The 21,382-nt window shown below is 43.6% G+C and overlaps 1 protein-coding gene across 1 annotated transcript in view; it reads right to left on the bottom strand.

Moving 5' to 3' along the window:
• Nucleotides 1-18,198, bottom strand: part of mfsd2ab (major facilitator superfamily domain containing 2ab) — a 59,765-nt gene extending 41,567 nt beyond the window's left edge. Inside the window, exons 1-3 of the mRNA XM_041212090.1 lie at nucleotides 18,022-18,198; nucleotides 14,948-15,073; nucleotides 13,678-13,802 (exon numbers count right to left, since the gene is read on the bottom strand). Of these exons, the coding sequence (XP_041068024.1) occupies nucleotides 13,678-13,802; nucleotides 14,948-15,073; nucleotides 18,022-18,114 (344 nt within the window). The 5' untranslated portion in view covers nucleotides 18,115-18,198. The remainder of the gene's footprint in view (nucleotides 1-13,677; nucleotides 13,803-14,947; nucleotides 15,074-18,021) is intronic.
• Nucleotides 18,199-21,382: the final 3,184 nt, after the last annotated feature.

Raw genomic sequence — 21,382 nt, 5'->3', positions numbered from 1 at the left:
TGGACAGGCTTTGGGGAGTCAGGAGGTGAGTTACTCGCCACAGGATTCCTAGCCTCTGACCTGTTCTTGTAGCCACAGTATTTATATGGCTAGTCAGCTCAGTTTCTGGTTAATGGTAACCTCCAGGATGTTGATTGTGATGATAATGCCATTGAATGTCATGGGGCAATGGTTAGATTATCTCTTGTTGGAGCTGGTCATTGCCTGGCACTTGTGTGGCGTGAATGTTACTTGCCAGTCCAAGCGTGGATATTGTCCAGGTCTTGCTGCATTTGGACATGGACTGCTTTAGTATCTGGGGAGTCGCGAATGGTGCTGAAGATTGTGGAATCATCAGCGAACATCCTTATGATGGAAGGAAGGTCATTGATGAAGCAGCTGAAGATGGTTGGGCCTAGGACACTACCCTGAGGAACTCCTGCAGTGATGTCCTGGAGCTGAGATGATTGACCTCCGACAACCACAATCATCTTGCTTTGTGCTAGGTATGTTGGCTTGATGTTGCTGGTGACATGGAGCAGAGAAAAATATTGGCAGGGTGGGGGAGGGAGGAGATGATTTGACATGGGTTGGCATTGTGACTGTGAACTCCAGCAGAACACGGGTTGTGATGGATGCCTGATGGTGGGTTTGCTGTTCGCTCTTCACTGCCTTTTGACATTTTAATATCTTTTGATTGTTTCAGCTATGCTGCGTCCACCAGTTTTTAAGCTTCTATTGGGTAACTAATCTTCCCCTGTCCCCAGACCTTGCTTTACTGAGTTCTCTTGAAGGGTTCACTTTCTGATGAAGGGACAGTGCCCAAAATGTCTTCCGTTGTTATTTTAAATGTAATAAAACGGTCAAAGGGTAACTCTGCAGAAAACGTACCAAGCATCAATAAAACTCCTGCTTTTCCATGCTGCACTGTGCTATGCTCCCTCAGGTTGTCCTATAACAAAGTCTCTGCAATGCATCTTTTTAGTTGCAGTCACACACCATCAGTTTTCAAATAAGTCAATTAAAGCGAAGCACATGGAGGCCACAAAAAGCAGATGCAGTTATAATACTATTGCTTAATTCCATTAGTCATTTCCTAATTTTCCCCTTTTATGTGGGTATGGTTTTCAAGTTATTTAATCACACTAATGGCCTTCAAAGTCATACTTATTAAACAGTTTTTTTTTAAAAGGTTTCAGGCATTAAAACCCTAATATCCTGAAAGTAGCAACTCTCTTCAGCTGATACAGAAATGTTGTTAAGAATACTACAGTTTTTTTTTTTAAATAGGATTAAATCTTTAAAAGTACCATCAAGGTATATTTATGGTAACCTAGCTAGCGAGAATACATGTTCAAATTCAACTCATGAACGTCACAGCTGCTGCAGGCTTGTAATGTTTGACCGAATGTAACCTTTGGCTGCTGCTATACATTCCGTGAACACTCCACTGCCGAGGGTCCTCCTTATTGGCTGATACTGATAGTGTGTTTCTTCATTTAGTCACATCCCCTTTCTCCTCCCCCCTCTTCTCAGCTTTCTCCTCTCACCGTTGCCGTACTGGAGGTCAAACTCAAGAACAAACCATATAGAGGGTCGGGGGCCTATGGAAAATGGCTCCCTTGCTAGACCTGCTGATGCAAAACATTTAATAAATCAAGCTGGGTGGAGTAGATTAATAAGTGTTATGCACAGTTGGACACTGCTAATTGAAGACTAACAAGTCAAGTGTCACTATGAACTGCCGCAGTAACAGATTTTGTGTTGCACACTACATTGACTGCAGGCAGAGAGAGTGCAGTGCTATTAACTCATCGTATCATGAGATTATTGAGCTACTTTAAAAAAAACCTATGGAAAAAGTTTATGTTGGACCAGAAGAATTATCAGAACTGGTTGCACATATTAAACATTAGAATACGCATTGCATTTCCCAGACCACACTATAAACGCAAGAGTTACTAAAACAGAGTTCCCAATGTCATTAAAAGAACTGAATGGCTGATATTTAGCCCGCATGAGTAGGCACTCAACGAAATTTTTTACAGCTTGGATCCGTTTCAGATTGTGGATGAAGCCAATTAGCTGGCAAAAGCATGCAGTTTGTTCTTTAAGCCAATAGCACTTTCCAAACCAGCGACCGATCAACGACAAAGGCAGCAGGCACAAGGGAACACCACCACCTGTAAATTCCCCTCCAAGCCGCACATATCCTGACTAGGAAATATATCGCTGTTCCTTCACTGTCGCTGGGTCAAAATGCTGGAACTCGCTCCCTACACCACAAGGAACTCAGCAGATCAAGAAGGCAGCTCACCACCACCTTCTCAAGGGCCATTAGGGATGGGCAATAAATGCTGGCTTAGCCAGCGACGGCCACACGGCAAGAACAAATAATTTTTAAAAATCCCAAATCCTCTCAATTTCTAATAGCAAACTTCAGGTCCCAGGTGCACATACGCTGCATGCTGTACCTGTGTCCCAGTTTCCAGCATCATATTCACCTGCTGAGGTGAGTTTCGGGTTCCAGAAATAATTGTTCCTTTGTGGAAGTCAAACTCAATCTACCCAAGTAGCTTGTGCACTTAGAAGACCATTTCTTTTAAAGCTTGCTGTGATTAGGTGCACTGGCAAGTATACAGTTAGTGCTTTACAAGCTAAAGATCAACTGGTGGATTTCAAATTCTCACTTCCACCACAGTGCAGTCATATCGGGAACTAGGTGCTTCCTTAAGATTGCCAAGGACCTGGAATCCAGTCTTACTGAATTGCAAAGCTGTAATTTAGGAATTAAAGAAGTAATTGTAACTCATTATTTAGCTTAACTGCACCTTCTTGAGTCTGTTACGGTGCCTTGAGTTTTAACAAGGCTCCAAATCAAAACTGATTTTTTTTTTAAACAGACATGTTCCAAATTTCACTGAGTTTTTGGGAGCCATATTTCCCCCCAACTTTATATTGGTTTTTGATGCTAAAAATGTAATTTGAAAAAACACCCATGTTTTGAAAACCAACAATTAAAAATGACTTTAAAGGAAATACTCTTTAAAAAAAAAAACTAATAGCATAACATAAAAGTTCTGTTTTTTGAGTGTTTAAATCAGAGCTTAAAGACTAAAATGAAAATTTACTTCCTTGTTTTATTCTTGACAAGCATCATATGAACCCCCTTGCCTCTTAATTTTATCTCCGAATATGCTTGGAGCAGTATTTTTTTGGGTCGAATCGGTTTCCAAAAATCTGCAAGTCTGTTAGTTCCCTGCAGTTAACATGTGCAGAAGCTAAACTAGATACTGACCCAGCCCCCACTATTCCGACATAACCCAATCCTCATGTACCACATAAGCTGAAATGTATACTGAAACATGACATTTGACTTAAACTGTGCATGAGGTTTGTTTAATTTCAGAATTGAAACACAACAAGTCTCTCAAGAAGAAAAAAGGGGTCCTGCATTTGTGTCATATGTTACTAATTAGACTGTGAGGTTACCCTGGTGTCTGAATAAACTCAAAACTATGTTGGTTGTATGACCCATTTTGAAACAGATACTCGTACTGCGTCTCTGGTCAAACCCTCGGAAACTGAGAGGACTATTGGGGATTGACGTGTCAGCTCTGGAAGAGTTGGATTCAACACATCATAAAAACTTGGCCTGATTATTCAGACAGATGTGACTCTTGCCACCCCTCTCTTTACCCACTGATACAGTAAACTCAAACCACTCATTGATTTGTGTCCACGGGATAAAATTAGCTGCACAGACTTAGTTAACACTTGGGCATTCCTCTGAAAGTCATGATTTGACTGCACTTGTATCTATTTGCAGCTCTGTGTGATACCTTTTCTGTGGGAAACTGGAGGTTCAGTGACAACTAACCGTAACTGCGGTATCAGTGAGGTCGCCTTATCTACTGTGCCGCATCTCAAGAAACTTGACTCATTGTGAATTCAAATAGAGCAGCAGCATATCTATGCGGACTTCGATGAGAAATATTAGACTGCTGTTTTTGTTAATTAATGTGTAACATAGCAAAACTTTTTTTGTTTTGGCTAAGAGAGTTCCCTCAATCAGACAGTACAAATATCACAGGCCATTCCAAGAAAAAAATGATGTTTCCCAGGCTTGTGATCATTGAAGTCAAAACTGAGGAAGAACAATGGCAGAATTCTTGGCTCATTGGGTGGGCACCCGGCCGACCTGAACGAGCGTAAAATGACGGGGGGTTGCCCCGATGTCACCGTGCACTGGCGCGATGGCGGGTGGGAGTCGGCAGCGCCCCCGCCCACAATGAAGTGGCCTATTAAGGCCCTTAATCAACCAATTGATATGAACGTTTTGCTGCCTGTAGAACTGTTCGGTCGGCGGGGCAGGTGAAAAGGCCAAGCAGCCTTTGCATTTTTGGCGAAACCTCACTCACGGGCGGGATGAAGTTTCGTCCGGTGATTGGCAAAAGAACTCTTTGCGCTCACGTTCCGGCTCAAGTGACAGAGTCACACGAGGGAACATGTTTTCATTATTTTAAAATTCTTTATTTTTATTGATTAAAAAATCATCAGCTCCCTGAGGCAGCTCTGTGCCGCAGGGAGCTGTAACTGTGCGCACCTCCCCCCCCACCCACCCACCCACCCACCCGCACACACACACATACAGGTTTCAGCGCTCGCACTCCTCCTGCCCCTACCCCAGCCGAGCGCGCCTTTCACGCTGGCCGGCCGGCTGTTAATTGGCCAGCCAGTGTGAAATTGCAGTCAGCGCCAAATCATGGGAGCTGGTCCATTTCGCGGCTGATTTGAATTTAAACCAGAATCTGTTTTTGGATCTGTGTGTGTGTGTGTGTGTGTGTGTGTGTAGGCAGGGAGTATAAATGGATTTTTTTTTTGATCTCTTGCATGTCCTACTGCTTTTCCAAAACTCCGTTGCCGGTAACACTCCTTCAATTGTTTCTCAGAGACGAGTTCCAGCAGTGCAAATTTCTTGAGCTGCGAAAGCAGCCACTGGAAACGCCAAGCACATCTCAGACACCCAATCAGGAAGCTGGAAACAAATAACCATCTGAAGCCCAGCCAAAGCCTCAAAATACATTTTTCATGCGTTGTTGATTATGGTAAATGGAGTCTTCTGTGTGACACCCAGCCCCAAATCGAGCAATGGTGCACTCTTGGTCTAGCATCATGTCTTCTTTCGAAAAATATTTCTACCTTATGTTTTGTTCCTGTGAAATTGTTGCTGGTCCAGTGCTCTGGAAGTTTTAAATGGAACTCGAGTAGTGAGGGTTTCCTTCGCTTGGAGTCTGTGGATAGATGGAAAATGCAATACTGGAAAGGGGCAGATGAGAGTTAATTTCCACTGGTCACAACTATTGAAGGGCACATCAGAACAAACGTCAGGTAGAAATGAGAGCGAGAGCGAGTGAGGGAGCTGGGGACAGTGAGACAGCCTGGCCTGAGGAACCTTACAGAGTTTGAACCAAGCCTGTGCAGATGGAGGGGTCGGCAGGCAGCCTCCATTCAGTAAGGATCCATGCATAATGTACTCACATAGAAAGGGTCATGCATTCCACCATGATGGAGGCAGCTAATGCAATGACTCATTCTTTCCTTTCTCACTTACAGATGCCAGCAGGAAGAGGGGAAGGCCAGAAGAGGAAGCTCTCCAGCTTACACAGAGGACCAAGGACATTGCGGAGGAGGAAGAAAGTCCAGCTGTAGAGCTGTCACAGCAGACAGCTGCACTCTGCATCAGCACAGAGACACACATCCTGGTGGGTATTAGACCTCGTTCAGGCAGGATCTCACTTCTGGTGATCACTACATGGTCACGCATCTGCAGTGGGAGGAGGCAGGGTCAGCCAAGCTCACCAGCACTCAGAGGACTGCTGGGGAAGAGGCATCTGCCTTGTCTAATTCGGATGATGAGTCTCTGGGATCAGACTTGCCCGAGATGCTGGGAATGCTGCGAGAGGCAGGGCAACATCAGGCAGAGGTGGTGGAGACTCCCCCTCCCCCCCTCCCCCGAGTGGAATGTGTGGTGGAGGCTCATCCGATGACATGGTCCCAATCTGTGCCCACATGGAGGTCTCCATGGGGAGGATGGCGAATGCCACGGAGAACCTCGTCCAAGTTTCTATCGGAGATGCACACGGACCTTCACTCCATCGCTGTGGCTATGCGAGGGGGGGTGATGGGGCACCTCGACATCCCCTCCAAGTGCCCCTTCTGCTCAAGGAGTCAGGCAGGGGCTCTTGGGCACCCAGAGAGAGGAGGAGCAGCTGTTAACACCTCTGGGACCGCCATTCAGGACTCTGAGGGTGCCTGGCCCTTCTGAATCCCCCTTTGCCTGTGACCCTTTCAGCTTCGTCCTCTATGACTGTAGAAGGAGCACCTGCCCACTGCAGGGCAGCCAGAGTAAGCCGTGGCCCTCCAGGTCTCGGGGCTCCAGAGGATGCCTGCCAAGGTCATCCAAGACAACTGGGCAAACTGGTCAGCAGGCTGTCTCCCCCGGTATCTGCGGCAGATACTGGGGGAGCACCTAGAAGGAGTGGTAGGGAATGGAAGGTTAAGAAGATATGATTTGACATGTGGTTGCACTATGATTGTTAACGTTCTTACACTTTTGTAAATAAACTACAGTTGCACTTCAATGAGGTCTAATGTGGTTTAGTTGCTATTCATAGTCCTTAACCTGTGAGGCACCCCCCCAACCCCCGACCAAACAACTTCAGGTGGACACTCCAGGCTGGATCCATGTCCCCCAGAAACATGCATGTGCAGGAAGGCAAGGATCTTTTCCAGGGCCCTTGCGAGCCATGTGCAAGAAGCCTCCCGTGCACGATGAGCCTTCGCCCTACACGTGCCCATCCGTTGAGACACCTTAGCATTGTCAGTGCCCCATACTGGGGTTTCTCTTCAGTTGTCCAGTTGAGCTGACCCGCTGCTCTGCCCACCCCTGCTGACCCGCCGCTCTGCCCACCCCTGCTGACTCAATTCCAATGCAGCATCTTGAGATCGCCTCCTCGAGGCTCTAGATAGTTGCGAGTGGCCGTGGCGAGTGAGATGTTTCAGGTTGAGTCCAACACCTTCCAACTTCCCCCTCACCACTCTGTGACCCACACTCTTCCCCCCCCCCTCCATAACCATTGGCCATCCTGGTGTGACCTTTGATCTCCCCACAACCCTCCTCCTTCACCTCCATCCTGTGCAGGAAAATGTCCGCATCTCCTACCTTCCCGAGGAGTCCAGCCCCGTGACAACATGCGTGACCCCCTCATCCTGCCTTCCCCCCCCAGAATTACTTCTCTATCCCCTCCAACAACCCTCAGCGTCCCAACACCCATCATCACAGGACCCTCCCCCCTCCCACTGCCTCTTCCCCATAAACTGGGCCCGTTGCTGGGAAAAAGCTCCGAGCTGTGAAGGCAGGATGCGGAAGTTGTAATCCGGAATTGCGGCCTTCAAGTGGATCAGAAGACTCCCTTCCCTCTCCATCCTGCTCCCTGGAAACCGTGGGGAGGCTGCGCTTCGACTGCTCGCCCACTGTGGGGCTCAGAAACTGGATGAATGGCTTCAAGGTCCAAACAAAACCCAACCGGCACTGCACGTCTCTCCTGCAAATGATGTCATTGCTTTTCTGCGCATGTGCAGACTGGTATTGGTGGCCACCTTGCGTGGCCATCTTGCATTGGCAGGAGACACAATGTTGGATTTATTTTTGTGTCAGTGTCAACTTATATATTGTAATAAATTAATCCATTAGTCTTAGCTTGAACTATATGATCTGTCAGCAAGGTGCTTTCCTGCCTATCAAAGAGAATTGGAATGCATGATGGGCTACCCACATATAAAAGTAGGGATGTTTTGTTACAGTTGTACAAGGCATTGGTGAGACCGCATCTGGAGTACTGTGATACAGTTTTGGTCTGCTTATTTAAGGATATAAATGCATTAGAAGCAATTCAGAGAAGGTTCACTTAATTGATACCTGGGATGGTTGGGGGTTGTTATATTATGAGGAAAGGTTGGACGAGTTTGACCTGTATCCATTGGGTTCAGGAGAATGAGAGGTGATCTTATTGAAACATATAAGACCCTGAGGAGACTTGGCAGGGAGGATGCTGCAAGGATGTTTTGCCTTGTGGGAGAAACTAGGGGACACAGTTTAAAAGTAAGGGGGGGGGTCTCGTTTAAGATGGAGATGAAGAGAATTTTTTTTCTCTTAGTGGGTCATGAGTCTTTGGAACTCTCTTCCTCAGAGATCAGTGGAGGCAGAGCCTTTGAATATTTTTAAGGCTGAGTGAGGTAGATTCTTGATGAACAAGGTTACCGGGGCTGGGAATGTGGAGTTGAGGCCACAATCAGATCAGCCATGATCTTATTGAACAGCAGAGCTGGCTCGAGGGGCCAAATGGCCTACTCCTGCTCCTAATTCGCATGTTTGTATGTCCAGAACAAAAGAGAGAGTGGTTGTTTTTCCTGCAGGACACAAGCTCCACATGTAAGGTTAGAAATTTCACATCATAAGATGCACTTGCTACCTATTGAAACTGCCTTTGGTATGACTGTAAACAAAAAAAAGAGTGCTGGGAGAAAGCCAGTATTACAGTTTTAGCTAACCACTAAATAAATTTTAATTTGGAAGGGAGGGACAGAATGGGAGGTCTTGTGGCACAGTGGGTAGTAGCTCTGCCTCTGAGCCAGAAGCTTCAGGTTCAAGTGCTATTCCAGGACTTCACAGCCATGGAAGGTGCATCCATAACATGACCAAACGGGTTGACGATCAACCTGCAAATCCTTCCAATATGCCTATGGCAGACGGTAAGAGCGGGAGAGACTCCTGGTTGATGCAGAGTGACACCCCTCAATCTATAGCCTCCAGCTTCAGGCTAGCGACCTGTTCCAGGAGAAACAAGCTACAGAAACAGACATGAGCACATGCATCATCTGACTTCATGTGTCTCTAGACACAGTAACCCCTCTCAGTCTAAGGGGGGAAAGAATGAGAGAGGAGATTTTCATGCCCAGCGTTTGTCTGAAAGCTGATTGAAACTATTTTTACCATGTGTGAGTGCAGTCAATTGCACTTGTGAATATAAAGTGGGGGAACCCCCGAGACAGGATAACATGGAGGCTTACGTTACGTACATCTCCTGAGGATCCACCGGTCAATTTATCTTTTATAGGCAAGGTTTGTTTTTGAGGAAGATGGCACCGGCCAATATAAATAGTAGAGAACAACAAACAGAGGTTGTAAGGCTCTGCTAGAATGCTGCTCTCCAAGGGCTGTATGTAAAAATGGAAAAAATGGCTTTAGAGACTTGGGAAGTTGCTGAATGGAATGAATCTTCAGACATTTAAATGCAAGCAGCTACTGGTCAGTCAGCAGGTACAACACTTCCATCGTTGTACCTTCAGCAGCTCAGCTCCTCCTGACCCTGAGACCATGCATCCAGAAGCAAACAAATAGTATTTTATTTCAACATAACAATTGTAAAATTGATGCAAAAACAAAATACAATTAAAAAAAAAAACATTGATTTCGGCACAATCCCAGTACAAGTAAACTAGAGGCAGGGCTGACATGTGGAAGGCCGGTTCAGAATTTCTGGCAAAGTTTCAGTTACTTTCAACATATCAAACAGTCGTCCACAATTTCAGATAAACTATGGTATTTCCTTCCAAATACAAATCTTTGAACTGTTGTGTGATCATTTACTTCAATAATAGTTTGCCATTTCAAGATTAAACTATCATGCTCAAATCAAATTGGAGATCAAGGTATGTGCGGAATAGTGCTCTTGTGGACGAAGTTCCCTCATTTTGTGGGGTTAGCAGTGAGGCATTGTTCCCTTCCAAACCGGCATCCCAAAGAAAGAAGTAGTCAAACTTTCGCAAGGGGATTCAATCCCAGCTGATAACCTTCCAGCCCATAATCTAGCACTCCACCAAAAGAAATGTCAAACTCCCTACAAACCTCCTTGCATTTCTATCGTAACTCACCTTTCTGAGGTGCTCCTCATGTAACAGAATTCTTAAAACACTTTTGGCAAAAGATGAACATCAAGCAATAAAATGGAGGCATTCTAGTGGAAAACCAAAGGCATGTTCAGATGGATGGAGTTTTATAAGGTTTTGAAGAGCAGAGCAAAAGATAACAAGGCAGAATGGTTTTGAAACAGACGTGCAGAGAGTAGGCTTGTAATAACTTAATGATCAGCCTCCAACAGGGAAGTGGACAAGTCTGGGTGGTGAACTCAAGAGTCAGAGGAACGTAAGGAATGCCAAAACAAAAATAAAAATACCTGGAAAAACTCAGCAGGTCTGGCAGCATCTGTGGAGAGGAACACGGTTAACGCTTCGAGTCCGTATGACTCTTCAACAGAACTAAGTAAAGGAATAATAATAATAATAATAAGGAATGCCAGTTGGATTAATGGCCGGAGAATCTTAGTCAAATAGGTTGGAATGAGACTATGGATATTGATGTTGATCTTAAAAGCAGCCCAGAATTCTGAATTAGGTGAAGAGTGGAGATGGGGGAAAACAGAGAAGGCAAATTGGAGAGCATTAGAATAAGAATTCGTCAAATGAATGAGGGTTTCAGTAGGGAGGTGAATGAGGTACGGATGTAATTGAGCAAAGTTCTGGTGGTTGAAGAAAATAGTGATAGCAACCAAGCTGATGAGAGGTTGAACAATGATGTGGACAACTGGGCTCAGCTTGTCCCAGGTACATGAATGCTCATCTTTACAAAGTCCTCCAGAAGCTCTGGGGAGAGGAGGGGGAGGCAGGGACTTGGTTAATTCCAGGTATCAGGCTACTTTGTGACCTTTCTGCTGCAGTCTGATTATTGAAATCTTAGCAATAATGCGTCATGTCAATTAATTTAACATCTCTCCAGGCTCTGTTAAGGGTTAAATCTCTCGAAGATATTTTATAACTGTGGTTCCTATTCATATGTTGCCAAATAAAATTCTGGATGGATGACAGAAGATTCTAATATGATGCATTTATTTTATTAATAAATGTACCAAATGTGATCATTATATAAGTGACTAAAAGCATTCACAGTTCCACAAGCTTACGTGGATCTGAGGAGAGTTTTAATAGTTTCGTAGGAATGAGTGAAGTGTATTTACTGAAGTAAAACTGCTGTTGTTTTGTCTTGCCAAAAAAGAGGGAACCATTGACTAAGCTTCACATTGAGGCACTGAGGGATGAGGCACAGACACGCCAATCAAAAAATTGAGTTGCCAATTTATTTCAGTCCGACTCCAGGGAAGAGGCCATGTTAGAGGCAATGTAACTGCATCATGTGACTGGTCTTTCGTGTTTGAACAACAAACATGTGCCAGGAATTAAATCCTGTTGTCAAATGTGCCAAGGTTTTGCTGGCAGTTGTGCAGTTTGCAGATAAAGCTCCTCTACAGCAATCCTAGTTGAGCAGGGGTTAGGCAGAAGAAATAACCACGTTGATATCCTGGCAGCATCCATTTTTATACCTTGCTACCATTAATTTTCAGGAAGAATTTGTAAAGGAGTGTTTACCTATTCCTCAGCCTGTGTGCATGCCAACGCTACCAAAAGGTACTGTAAACTCTTTTTACTGCTGACACATCGGACTGAATTTTCCCTCCAGGCCTGGGAAACAGAGGCCGGAATTGTTTCTGGGTCCCAAAACCGCCCCAAGTCGTTCCTTTCAGGATGCTGCAGCATGCTTTCATTTATTAATCCTTCATTCTAGTTTTTGAAGTATATGTTGTTCCTCAAACTTCTATAAAACACTTCTCTTTCTGTAATTTTGCCCAATCGCATCCTAACAACAACTCACAGTTATGTAGTGCCTTGAACATAGAGATCAGCAGGGGCTAGGCCATGGAGGGATTTAAACACAGAGGAGAATGTTAAATTTGAGTCGTTGTTGGACTGTGAGGCAACATAACTCAGTGGGCACAGGAGCAATGGGTGAATGGGACTTGGTGCGAGCTAAGATGAGTAGCAATTTTTTTGGATCTTTAACATTTCCACCATCACCAGACTAGTAGTGAGACCTGATGATAGTCAGCCTGTTGCATTAAGTCCATGGCTTTACTTAATATCAGACTGCTGCTTGGTATTTCTAACTATCAAAAGGATGATAGGATCATGATATTAGTGGCTCCAAGGCCAAACTGTTGTTGCCACCTAAAGACTAGTGCTCCATTAATATTAATTTTACAATTGAGTGCATCTGCTTAGAATTCAACTGCACTAAATGGAGTGACCCCAAGACTAGATCAAAGGGAAAAAAATTGCTGTTATCACAGTTGCAAAGTTAGAATAATGGTGAACAGGTTAATACCATGTCTGATGCATTGATCAGTCTTGACGTCTTAAGCAGAATGATTCACAACACCCACACACTGACTTGCAACCATGGAATCGCCTCAAGAGGAGAGATTACAAAGCTTTAGAAGCAAGTTAAAAAACTTTGTTTTTGAAGAAATGGCTCAACCATGAAGACAGCATTCTGATTCAAAACATATCTAGGGAGTAATTTTGCGCCCCTTCCCCTGCATGGAGAGCATAATATCAGCATAGTTGTGACGTACACTGTAGTTTAGAGTGGAACCCAGACCTGTCATGTTTCTAAACCATTTAAGTCAAGTTAGAATTCTGGTCTGGGCACAGGCCCACCCATGTTGGAGTGCCTCTTGGAATATTTTTGATCCACTCAAGAGAATTCCACTCAACATTCCCTTCTTCTGCATTTTCTCACCCACCTGGTTGGCCCAGACAAGTGTAATCAATCATTGTGGGGCTGGGCGAGGCATCAATTATCTTTAGAAGGTAGCTCCTCCATTTCCTGCAGGGAGTCTCAATTCTTTGAATATTTTAGTTTTGGGCCTCAAAACAGCCCTTAGTCTTCCCCTCATTTGAAGGGCCAGTGTGCCACTACCATTCTCCGACAGCAAAGCTGGGCATCTGCCTCTGTTGTGTCCCATTGGCACAGAATATCTTCACTGACATCTGGGGCAGAGTCACAAAGAGGTCAAACCTTGTCGAGTAGAAGTTTCATTCCATTGTAGTCTGGGTGGTTTAGGCTGTCATTGAGTAGAAAATTCTTTGTGTTTGCAAAAACAGAACTTTCTAACATTACCACTGAATTCAAATTATGAGTTCAGGGACATTGTAAGAGTCAGCTTGTTTCAAATACGGGGAGCAAGACAATATAAACCATTTATAGACCATATAACTAAATCCATAGACTATGACCTTAGTCACACCTCTTGCCCATATGCAAAATAAGACATTTTAAATCTGTTATAGTTACCCAGATTCTTACTGCAAACTTCTTCTCACTATTGAAAGACATTCTGTGGTTGCAACAGTAGCTTCATTATAGTCAGTCACAGAGCTGAAACTCTGAAGGTAAACCCCTGATAATCAGCACTTTTGTCAGTTCCCAGACATTTATAAGAATGAGGTTAGACTCTGATCTGCCACATTTATAGCATAACATTACGATCTGCATTGAAATGCAGACAATGCGACAACATTAAATAAGAAATGCATGGTCCATGCAAAAATGCAGATATAAGCTTGTATGGTCCCTTGTTTTGCATTTAGTGAATAACGGCACAGATAAAGGTTTTTCCACACCCTGCTGATTCTCATCAGTAATATACAATGTGAAACCCTCAATCACAAAAACCTTCTTACCATGGCAACAGTCTCCCGAATCTTGTCCATTTACTTCTGCTTATGAGAAAACCGACAGTTGGATCAGTGATGGCATCCCAAGCTCGGCCAATGAAGAGGATCAAGGATGCAGATGATGGATGAAGCTGTGTTAAGAAAATGTGGGACACAGCTAAGCAGAATAAAATAATTCATTTGTGCAGTAAAAAGTACATTGGCCTGCAGCAGAAGATAAATGTACTACACTGAACAGCACAAACGTTTGTATGTAGAAGACGTTCCATGACAGTCTAAATGTTATCTGTGACATTCAATTCATGGGTTAACTTACGATCTTAGTGAGCTTCTATAGGTGAACTTGGCTGACAAGATTGCTTTAGTTATTTTTCACTTTCCCACCAATATTCTCCCTTCCCCTAATGGAATTAGTTCCATGCTGAGATAGTGGTCTTTAAGTACTGGGTATCCTCTGGAACCTCAAGGACACAGCCATTATTCATGTGAGCCTTGAAAATGCGTGTTGCCAAGCTGTTTGATAATAGAAGCCTCACAGCCCAGTCTGATCCTGTCTCTAGTTGACCGGCATACATATTCATTCCCAGCAGGGATTCTTGGATAGCAATCAGGAGCAGGAACCTCAATTTCTCTCTTGCTAACCTAGGCCCCGAGGCTAACTGTAACAACCCCAGCACTGGCCAGCTAAAAACAAACTGCAGATTAAATCTAGCACATAATTCATCAAATGGCATAGTTACTCTTTGTATTGAAGATGGGGGTGGAGGAAGTGCTTAATACATATTATGTTATAAGGGCTAATAATATTTGAGAATTCCTCATTTAATTGAAATATCTTTTTCTCCCCCATGCAGAAATAACTCCACTCCGCGATCATAGTTGAAGATATTTCTCAGTTCTAAAAAAATTTTTCCGCAATACCTAAATGATGGGATTGCAAGTATTGATTCTGTAGTCTTTTGATTCACATAAACTTCAGCTTTACAAGACAGAGGTCACAGCATTTTGGGTGGTAAATAATGTATTGGTGCAAGCTTGTGGGGAATTCCATGCACAAGATTTGCAAATCCTAATAATCAACAAAATCCATCAGGTGTTTGAGATAAAAATCACCTTTTGATCTGTCTTGCACTATTTCCCTCGTGATAACTGATATTAGAAATGTGAACACTTACTATTTTACATCGCACTCTCATTTCAGTCAGTAATCATTAACCCGGCCTAATTCTTTGGCAAAAACGATGCATATCAATATTACTGAATCAGCAGGGCTTACTTGTGCTACATCCAACAGGTAAATTTGTAGGAAGAATCCAATGGCACATCCTGTTATCTGGTAGGGTGCTCCACCAATAGCATAACATAGCTTATTGCATACTGATAGATTCTTTCTCACTTCCCTCTGAAAGGAAAGAGTAAAATATGTTTAAAAAAATGAGCCATCACTTTTTGGGCTAAGTTTTCATCCCATTTACTGACAATATACAAACTGTTGATACGAGTTTAGATGTCAATTTGAATCAGTAACAGCTACTAATTCCACATTCTAATCAGCACTGACATATATGAGAACTATTACACTTAAAATGCCTGGTTTCACCTATGTTCCCCAAAATAATTTATTAGTCTATTATGTATGTTCTATTTTAGGGAACACAGGACATCTTTGGTACAATAATCCTCAATAACAAGCTCCACTTGGTAATGCCAACATCTGATTAAACCATACAAACCAAAAGTCCAGGTTTAACACCCAATGTGTGTTGAGTTAGGTGATGTCAGCCAGCACATTAAGTATTGTAGACTATTTGTAGAGTACCTTGCACTCGCTCTGTCCACATACTTACCAGTAATTAGATAATAATTATGTGATGTATTCACTATATTATAAACTCCTCCTGTCATTAACATGTCAAGCCATAAAATAAAAAGGCAAGTAATATACAGAATTTCACAATTATCCGAATCCAGAGATGACATACGGTATTTAGCATTCTCCAAGAGCAGAATCTTCAGCACTGTACTTGCACTGAGTTACATAGGCCTGAACGTCCCTGATTCAACTGTCAGTTTGTCTTGCGTGTCGGAGATTCAATGAAAATGGATAGCAAGGAGCAAATGATATTGGTGCGGGGGTGGGTGGGAATAGCAAGGATTCCTGCTCCTGCTTGCTATTCAGTAATGCGTGCTGTAAAATTGTAATGCCAGGCAAGAATGGGATGGGATACCCACCTCTGTCAAATACCCTGCCAACAATCGTAGATGAAGAATTGCCACTTGGATAAGATGTTGGCGATAGGTGCTTTGCATAATTATGGTGGGGGGGGGATGTTAAATTACTAAGAATCGCAGTTAGAATACAATCCTCTGCTATAATGCTCTATTTTCAGTATGATAGCAGACATACTTCTTTCTGGTGCTCAAAGTTGCAGCATGCTGGAGGCAGCATTCTTAATTCAGTTATAGACAGAGTCGAGAGCACAGAAAAAGGCCCTTCAGCCCATTGAGTCTGCACCAGTCAAACAAGTACCTAACTATTCTAATCCCATTTTCCAGCACCAGGCCTTGTATGCCATGGCATCGCAAGTGGACATCCAAATATTTCTTAAATGTTATGTTATGAAACTTAATGTTTCAGCATTTTTTTTTTAAAGGAAGTGGGCATGGATTATGTCAGAAAACACATATACCAGTTTAATTGCTCCAGGATTATACACACCCGACAACCTTGCGCTTTGCTTTGGTTCTAACCAGTTTTTTTTTGGGGGGGGGGGAGCGGGAGGAAATCTCGAAAGGAGGGTAGGGTCTAAAAGTGTAATATTGCCAGGGGTAATATTGGCAGGGGAATCTTGAATTCTTGGCTGCCCTGTGATAAAAGGGCTGCATCATTTACCAGAACTTCTCCGAAATCCTATACGTCTTACAAGAGCAAATGGATGGTTTGAAAAGTAACAGAATGGTCCTGGGGTGCAAGATCGCTACTTTGGATCCAGAAATAGATCAGCCATTGATTTGTAAACTGAGATATTCGGTGGCTCCCCTCCCCTTGCACTTTTTAAAATTATTGAGCTGTCTCTTGAGGTTTCCTCCCCGGAAATAAATCCGAAGAAAGGGGTTTTCTCAGATCTCCCTGAGTTTTATCTAAAGCAGTTGGTTAATTCCGCTCGCACTTCCTGCAGAGGGTGTTGGAGACCTCTGTGGTGCTTGGATCATGTACATGTTAAAAGGGCTTCCCTCTCTCTCTTTAGGGTCGCCTGGCACTTTACATGTGTCACCGCCTGCAAAATAAGGCTGATCCCCGCATGTCGAGGTGCAGTAGCTCCCGGGACTAACTTTGAAAAGTGCACTCACTACAAAAAAACACAAAAATGTAGAAATAGTTTAACTCCCTACACGGAGCTACAGGCGGATTCGTTTACAAACAGAGGGCATAAAACGTGTTTACTGGCAAGGCACACAGGAACGAAGGAATTGTTTGCAATGACCGGGGTGGTTTGGTTTCTCACTTTCCGAACAGTTTGCGAGTGAGGTTGGTCTGTCGGGGGATGAATGGCCAGAGACAGAGACAGACACACCTCTAAATAACAGGCCAATCAAACAGCCAAATACAGATTTCACAACTAACACATGGCAGCGCCAGTCACGAGACCATTAGTTCTCATTCCCTTATATGAATCGTTAAATTAACCCCCCATAATTCCTGAACAACCCCCCACACCACCACCCCCCCCAAAAAACTCCCTCTTTAATAATTAGGAGAGAATATTTCAACCAGTTTTTCTCCACTTGCTAAGTACAGCATTGGCGAAAGTTTCATTTCGTATACTTCATTTCACCCCTCCCTCTCTCCCTAGACAATTTCCAATTGACATTCAGAACTTTGAATTCGCTTATCACACAAATTGACATTGAGAGTCTGCCAGTTCATTGTGACTTCCAATGAGAGAGGCAATAAAATGTGTGTGTGTCTGTCTCTCTCTCCACAAATCGATCTGACAAACTGACCAGTTTTAAATCTAATTCGGATTATAAACCGAACAGCTGGTTGACTGGTGTTTTAAAGGTAAAAGCAATTTGGAGTCGAGACGCCTGGAAACCGAACCCAGTGACTTTCAAGTAACAATTCTGCCTCTTTAACTGGCTGCCTTTGAACACACACACACACACAAATCCCACACAAAAGATTGTCTGATTTTTTTTTCATTAAGAGTGTTCAGTAAATGCCGTCCCGTATTCCGGGCCAGTACTTTGTCGGTGATTATAACTTAGTTTTTTTTTTGGAATCCTGTGAAGTTTGGTGAGGGGAGAGCCCGAGGACGCGACCCCCTTGTCCCCCCGCCCCACTTTTACCTGTTTCAGTCTCCGCTCCTCCGGCGTTATTGTCTGGGGCTGAAGGAAACTGGCCGCGGCGCTGTAAGTCTCTCCACCTTGTCCCTTAGCCATAGTCCATGCGAGTGTGTTTAGCTACAATTCGTCATCGTAGATTTAGTTGAATGGACCCAGCTGTCTTTCTTTTCCCGCCCATTGCTGCGCTACCACGTAAGCAACAAAGGGTGTGATCCTTTTCCCTAATCCACCACATCGGCTGATGGCGTGATCGGGAATTGCTCGGGTTCCCTAGCTTTGTAGGTCAGGGAACGTTCATTCATTCATCCAGGGATGTGGAAAACATCCTTTCGCTGGGAAGTAAAACGTGTTGGAAAATTGCACATAGGTTCTGTCAAGCTTCGGGGTGGGGTGGGGGGGGGGGCCTTGATGGCCCTGCAGATGTCTCAATTCAAAAGGTCATTCAGTCTCATGCAGGCTTATATTTGCCGATTTGCCTCGTTTTTCTTTTGCATCTTTTGAGCCTAGAAGTTTGGAAAAGGGCCCACCCTTAGCAGTGTTGCATCTTAAATTGTAAGATCTGGTAGCATTACTCAGTGATTTTCAAACTGGAGTCCATTGAGACCTTACCGTGTAGGGTTGCCAACTGGTGATTAAATGTAAACACTCGGTCTGTCTGCAAGCATGACCCAGACCTCCCTGTCGCTTGCCATTTCAACACTCCACCCTGCTCTCATGCCCACATGTTCATCCTTGGCTTGCTGCATTGTTCCAGTGAAGCTCAACGCAAACTGGAGAAACAGCACCTCATCTTCCGACTAGGCACTTTACAGCCCTCCGACTTAACATTGAGTTCAATAACTTCAGATCATGAACCCTCTCCTCCTTCCCCACCACCTTTCCAAACCCCCTTTTTTCTAATAATTTATGTATATATTTTTTTAAAATACATTTTTCTTTTCCCACCTATTTCTATTATTATTTTTAAATTTATTTCCATCCATTGTTTTATCTCCAACTTTTAGCCCATTTCGATCCCTTCCCCCTACCCCACCCCCACTAGGACCATCTGTCACTTGCTAAACCTGCTTTCTACCCTTAATGTCACCATTAGCACATCCTTTAGCCAATATCACCACCGTCAACACCCCTTTGTCCTTTTGTCTATGACATCTTTGGCAATCTCTTCTTTGCCTCCACCTATCACTGGTCCTCTATCCAGCTCCACCTGTCGCACCCCCCTCAAACAGCTTATATTTCACCTCATTTCTAGTTTTCTTTAGTTCTGATGAAGAGTCATACAGACTTGAAACGTTAACTGTGTTCCTCTCCGCAGATGCTGTCAGACTTGCTGAGCTTTTCCAGCTATTTTTGTTTTTATTTCAGATTTCCAGTATCCGCAGTATTTTGCTTTTATCTGAGTGATTAAATGTATTTCTGGAGGTTTCATCACATGACTTGCCCCACACACCAGCCATTAGTCAGCCAACACATCCACCTCTGTGAGTACTGTCTTCCTACGCCAATTGGAAAGCAAAAAGACTCATTACCCAAGATGCTTGATGTCAACCAAACAGTCTTTTTTTCAATATCTTTATATCTGGAAGAGAAATGTTTTTTTAAAAAGAATCTTTTTTTTAAATGTCCCTAAGATATTTCTCCAGGGCTGAACATAAGAAATAGGAGTAGGAGTAGGCCATTCAGCCCCTCAAGCCTGCCCCACCATTCAATAAGATTATGGCTGATCTGCCCCAGGCCTCAACTCCTCTTTCGTGCCAGCTCCTCATAGTCCTCAACTCCCCGATTCATCAAAAATCTATCTACCTCCTCTTTAAATACTTTCAGTGATCTAGCCTCCACAATTCTCTGGGGTACAGAATTCCAGACATTCACTACCCTCTGAGAGAAATTCCTCACGTCACAGTTTTAAATGTGTATCCCCTTATTCTGTAATAATGTCCCTTAGTTCGAGATTCCCCCACCTGTGGAAACATCTACCCTGTCAAGCCCCCTCAGAATCTTGTACGTTCAATAAGATTATCCTTCATTCTTCTAAACTCTAATGAATAAAGGCCTAAACTGTTTAGCCGTTATTGATAAGTCAACCCTTTCATCCCAGAAATCAGCCAAGTGAATCTCTTTTGAACTGCCTCCAACGCCGGTATATCCTTTCTTAAATACAGGGACCAAAACTGTACACAGTACTCCAGGTGTGGCCTCACAAACACCCTGTACAGTTGTAACAAGACTTCCCTATTTTTAAACTCCAACCCCTAGCAATACAGGCCAAAATTCCATTTGCCTTCTTAATTACTTGAAGCACCTGCATGCTAACTTTTTGTGTTTCATGCACAAGAACACCCAGATCCCTCTCTGTTGCACTTTTTTGGAGGATCTCTCCATTTAAATAAGTCTGCCTTTTGATTCTTCCCACCAAAGTGCATGACCTCACACTCTCCTACATTAAACTCCATCTGCCAAGTTTTTTCCCACTCACTCAACCTGTCTATATCCCCTTGCAGATTCCTTATGTCCTCATAACAATATGCCCTCCCACCAATTTTTTGTATCATCAGCAAATTTGGATACATTACACTCTGCCCCCTTCCCCAAGTCATTAATATAGATATTAAATAATTGAGGCCATAAGACTAATCTTTGTGACACTCCAATAATTATATCTTTCCAACCTGACTAATCCCGACTCTCTGTCTTCTGTATTAACCAATCCTCAATCCATGCCAATATATTACCCCCAATACCATGAGTACCTATCTTGTGCAATAACCTTTTATGTGGCACTTTATCAAATGCCTTCTGGAAATCCAAATACGCTACATCTACTGGTTCCCCTTTATCAACTCTGCATGTTATATATTCAAAGAACTCTAGCAAATTTGACAAACATGATTTCCCTTTCACAAAACCATGTTGACTCGGTTTGATCGTGTTCAGCTTTACCAAATGTCCTGCTACTTCTTCCTTACTAATAGCAGTGTCTTCGAGATTGATCTTCAAATCTGGAGACTCCAGGCCAACCCTGGAGGGTTGGCAACCCTATCCAGGAGGATAAAATAATTCAATGATGAGTTTGTTGTGAGCTAGGAGCCGGGAGTGGAGTGCAGCCACCTGGGGACCTTGTCCAAGTGAGTGGGTTTTGAGTGAGTTAAAACTGGGTGCAACGTGTGAGGCAGAATGGGATAACATGTCTCACTTCAGAAAGGACCATACATGGATGAGTACTGAGAGTAGCACAAAGATCACCAGGCAGAATTAAGGGTGGATGGTGGTATAGTCGTAATGTCACTGGACTAGTAATACAAAGGCTTGGGTTAATGCTCTGGGGACCATGGGTTCAAACCCAAATGGTAGCTGGTGGAGTTTG

The sequence above is a fragment of the Carcharodon carcharias genome, chromosome 19 (assembly GCF_017639515.1).
Source record: "Carcharodon carcharias isolate sCarCar2 chromosome 19, sCarCar2.pri, whole genome shotgun sequence".
Classification (NCBI taxonomy): domain Eukaryota; kingdom Metazoa; phylum Chordata; class Chondrichthyes; order Lamniformes; family Lamnidae; genus Carcharodon; species Carcharodon carcharias.
This window is presented reverse-complemented; position numbering and strand designations above follow the sequence as displayed.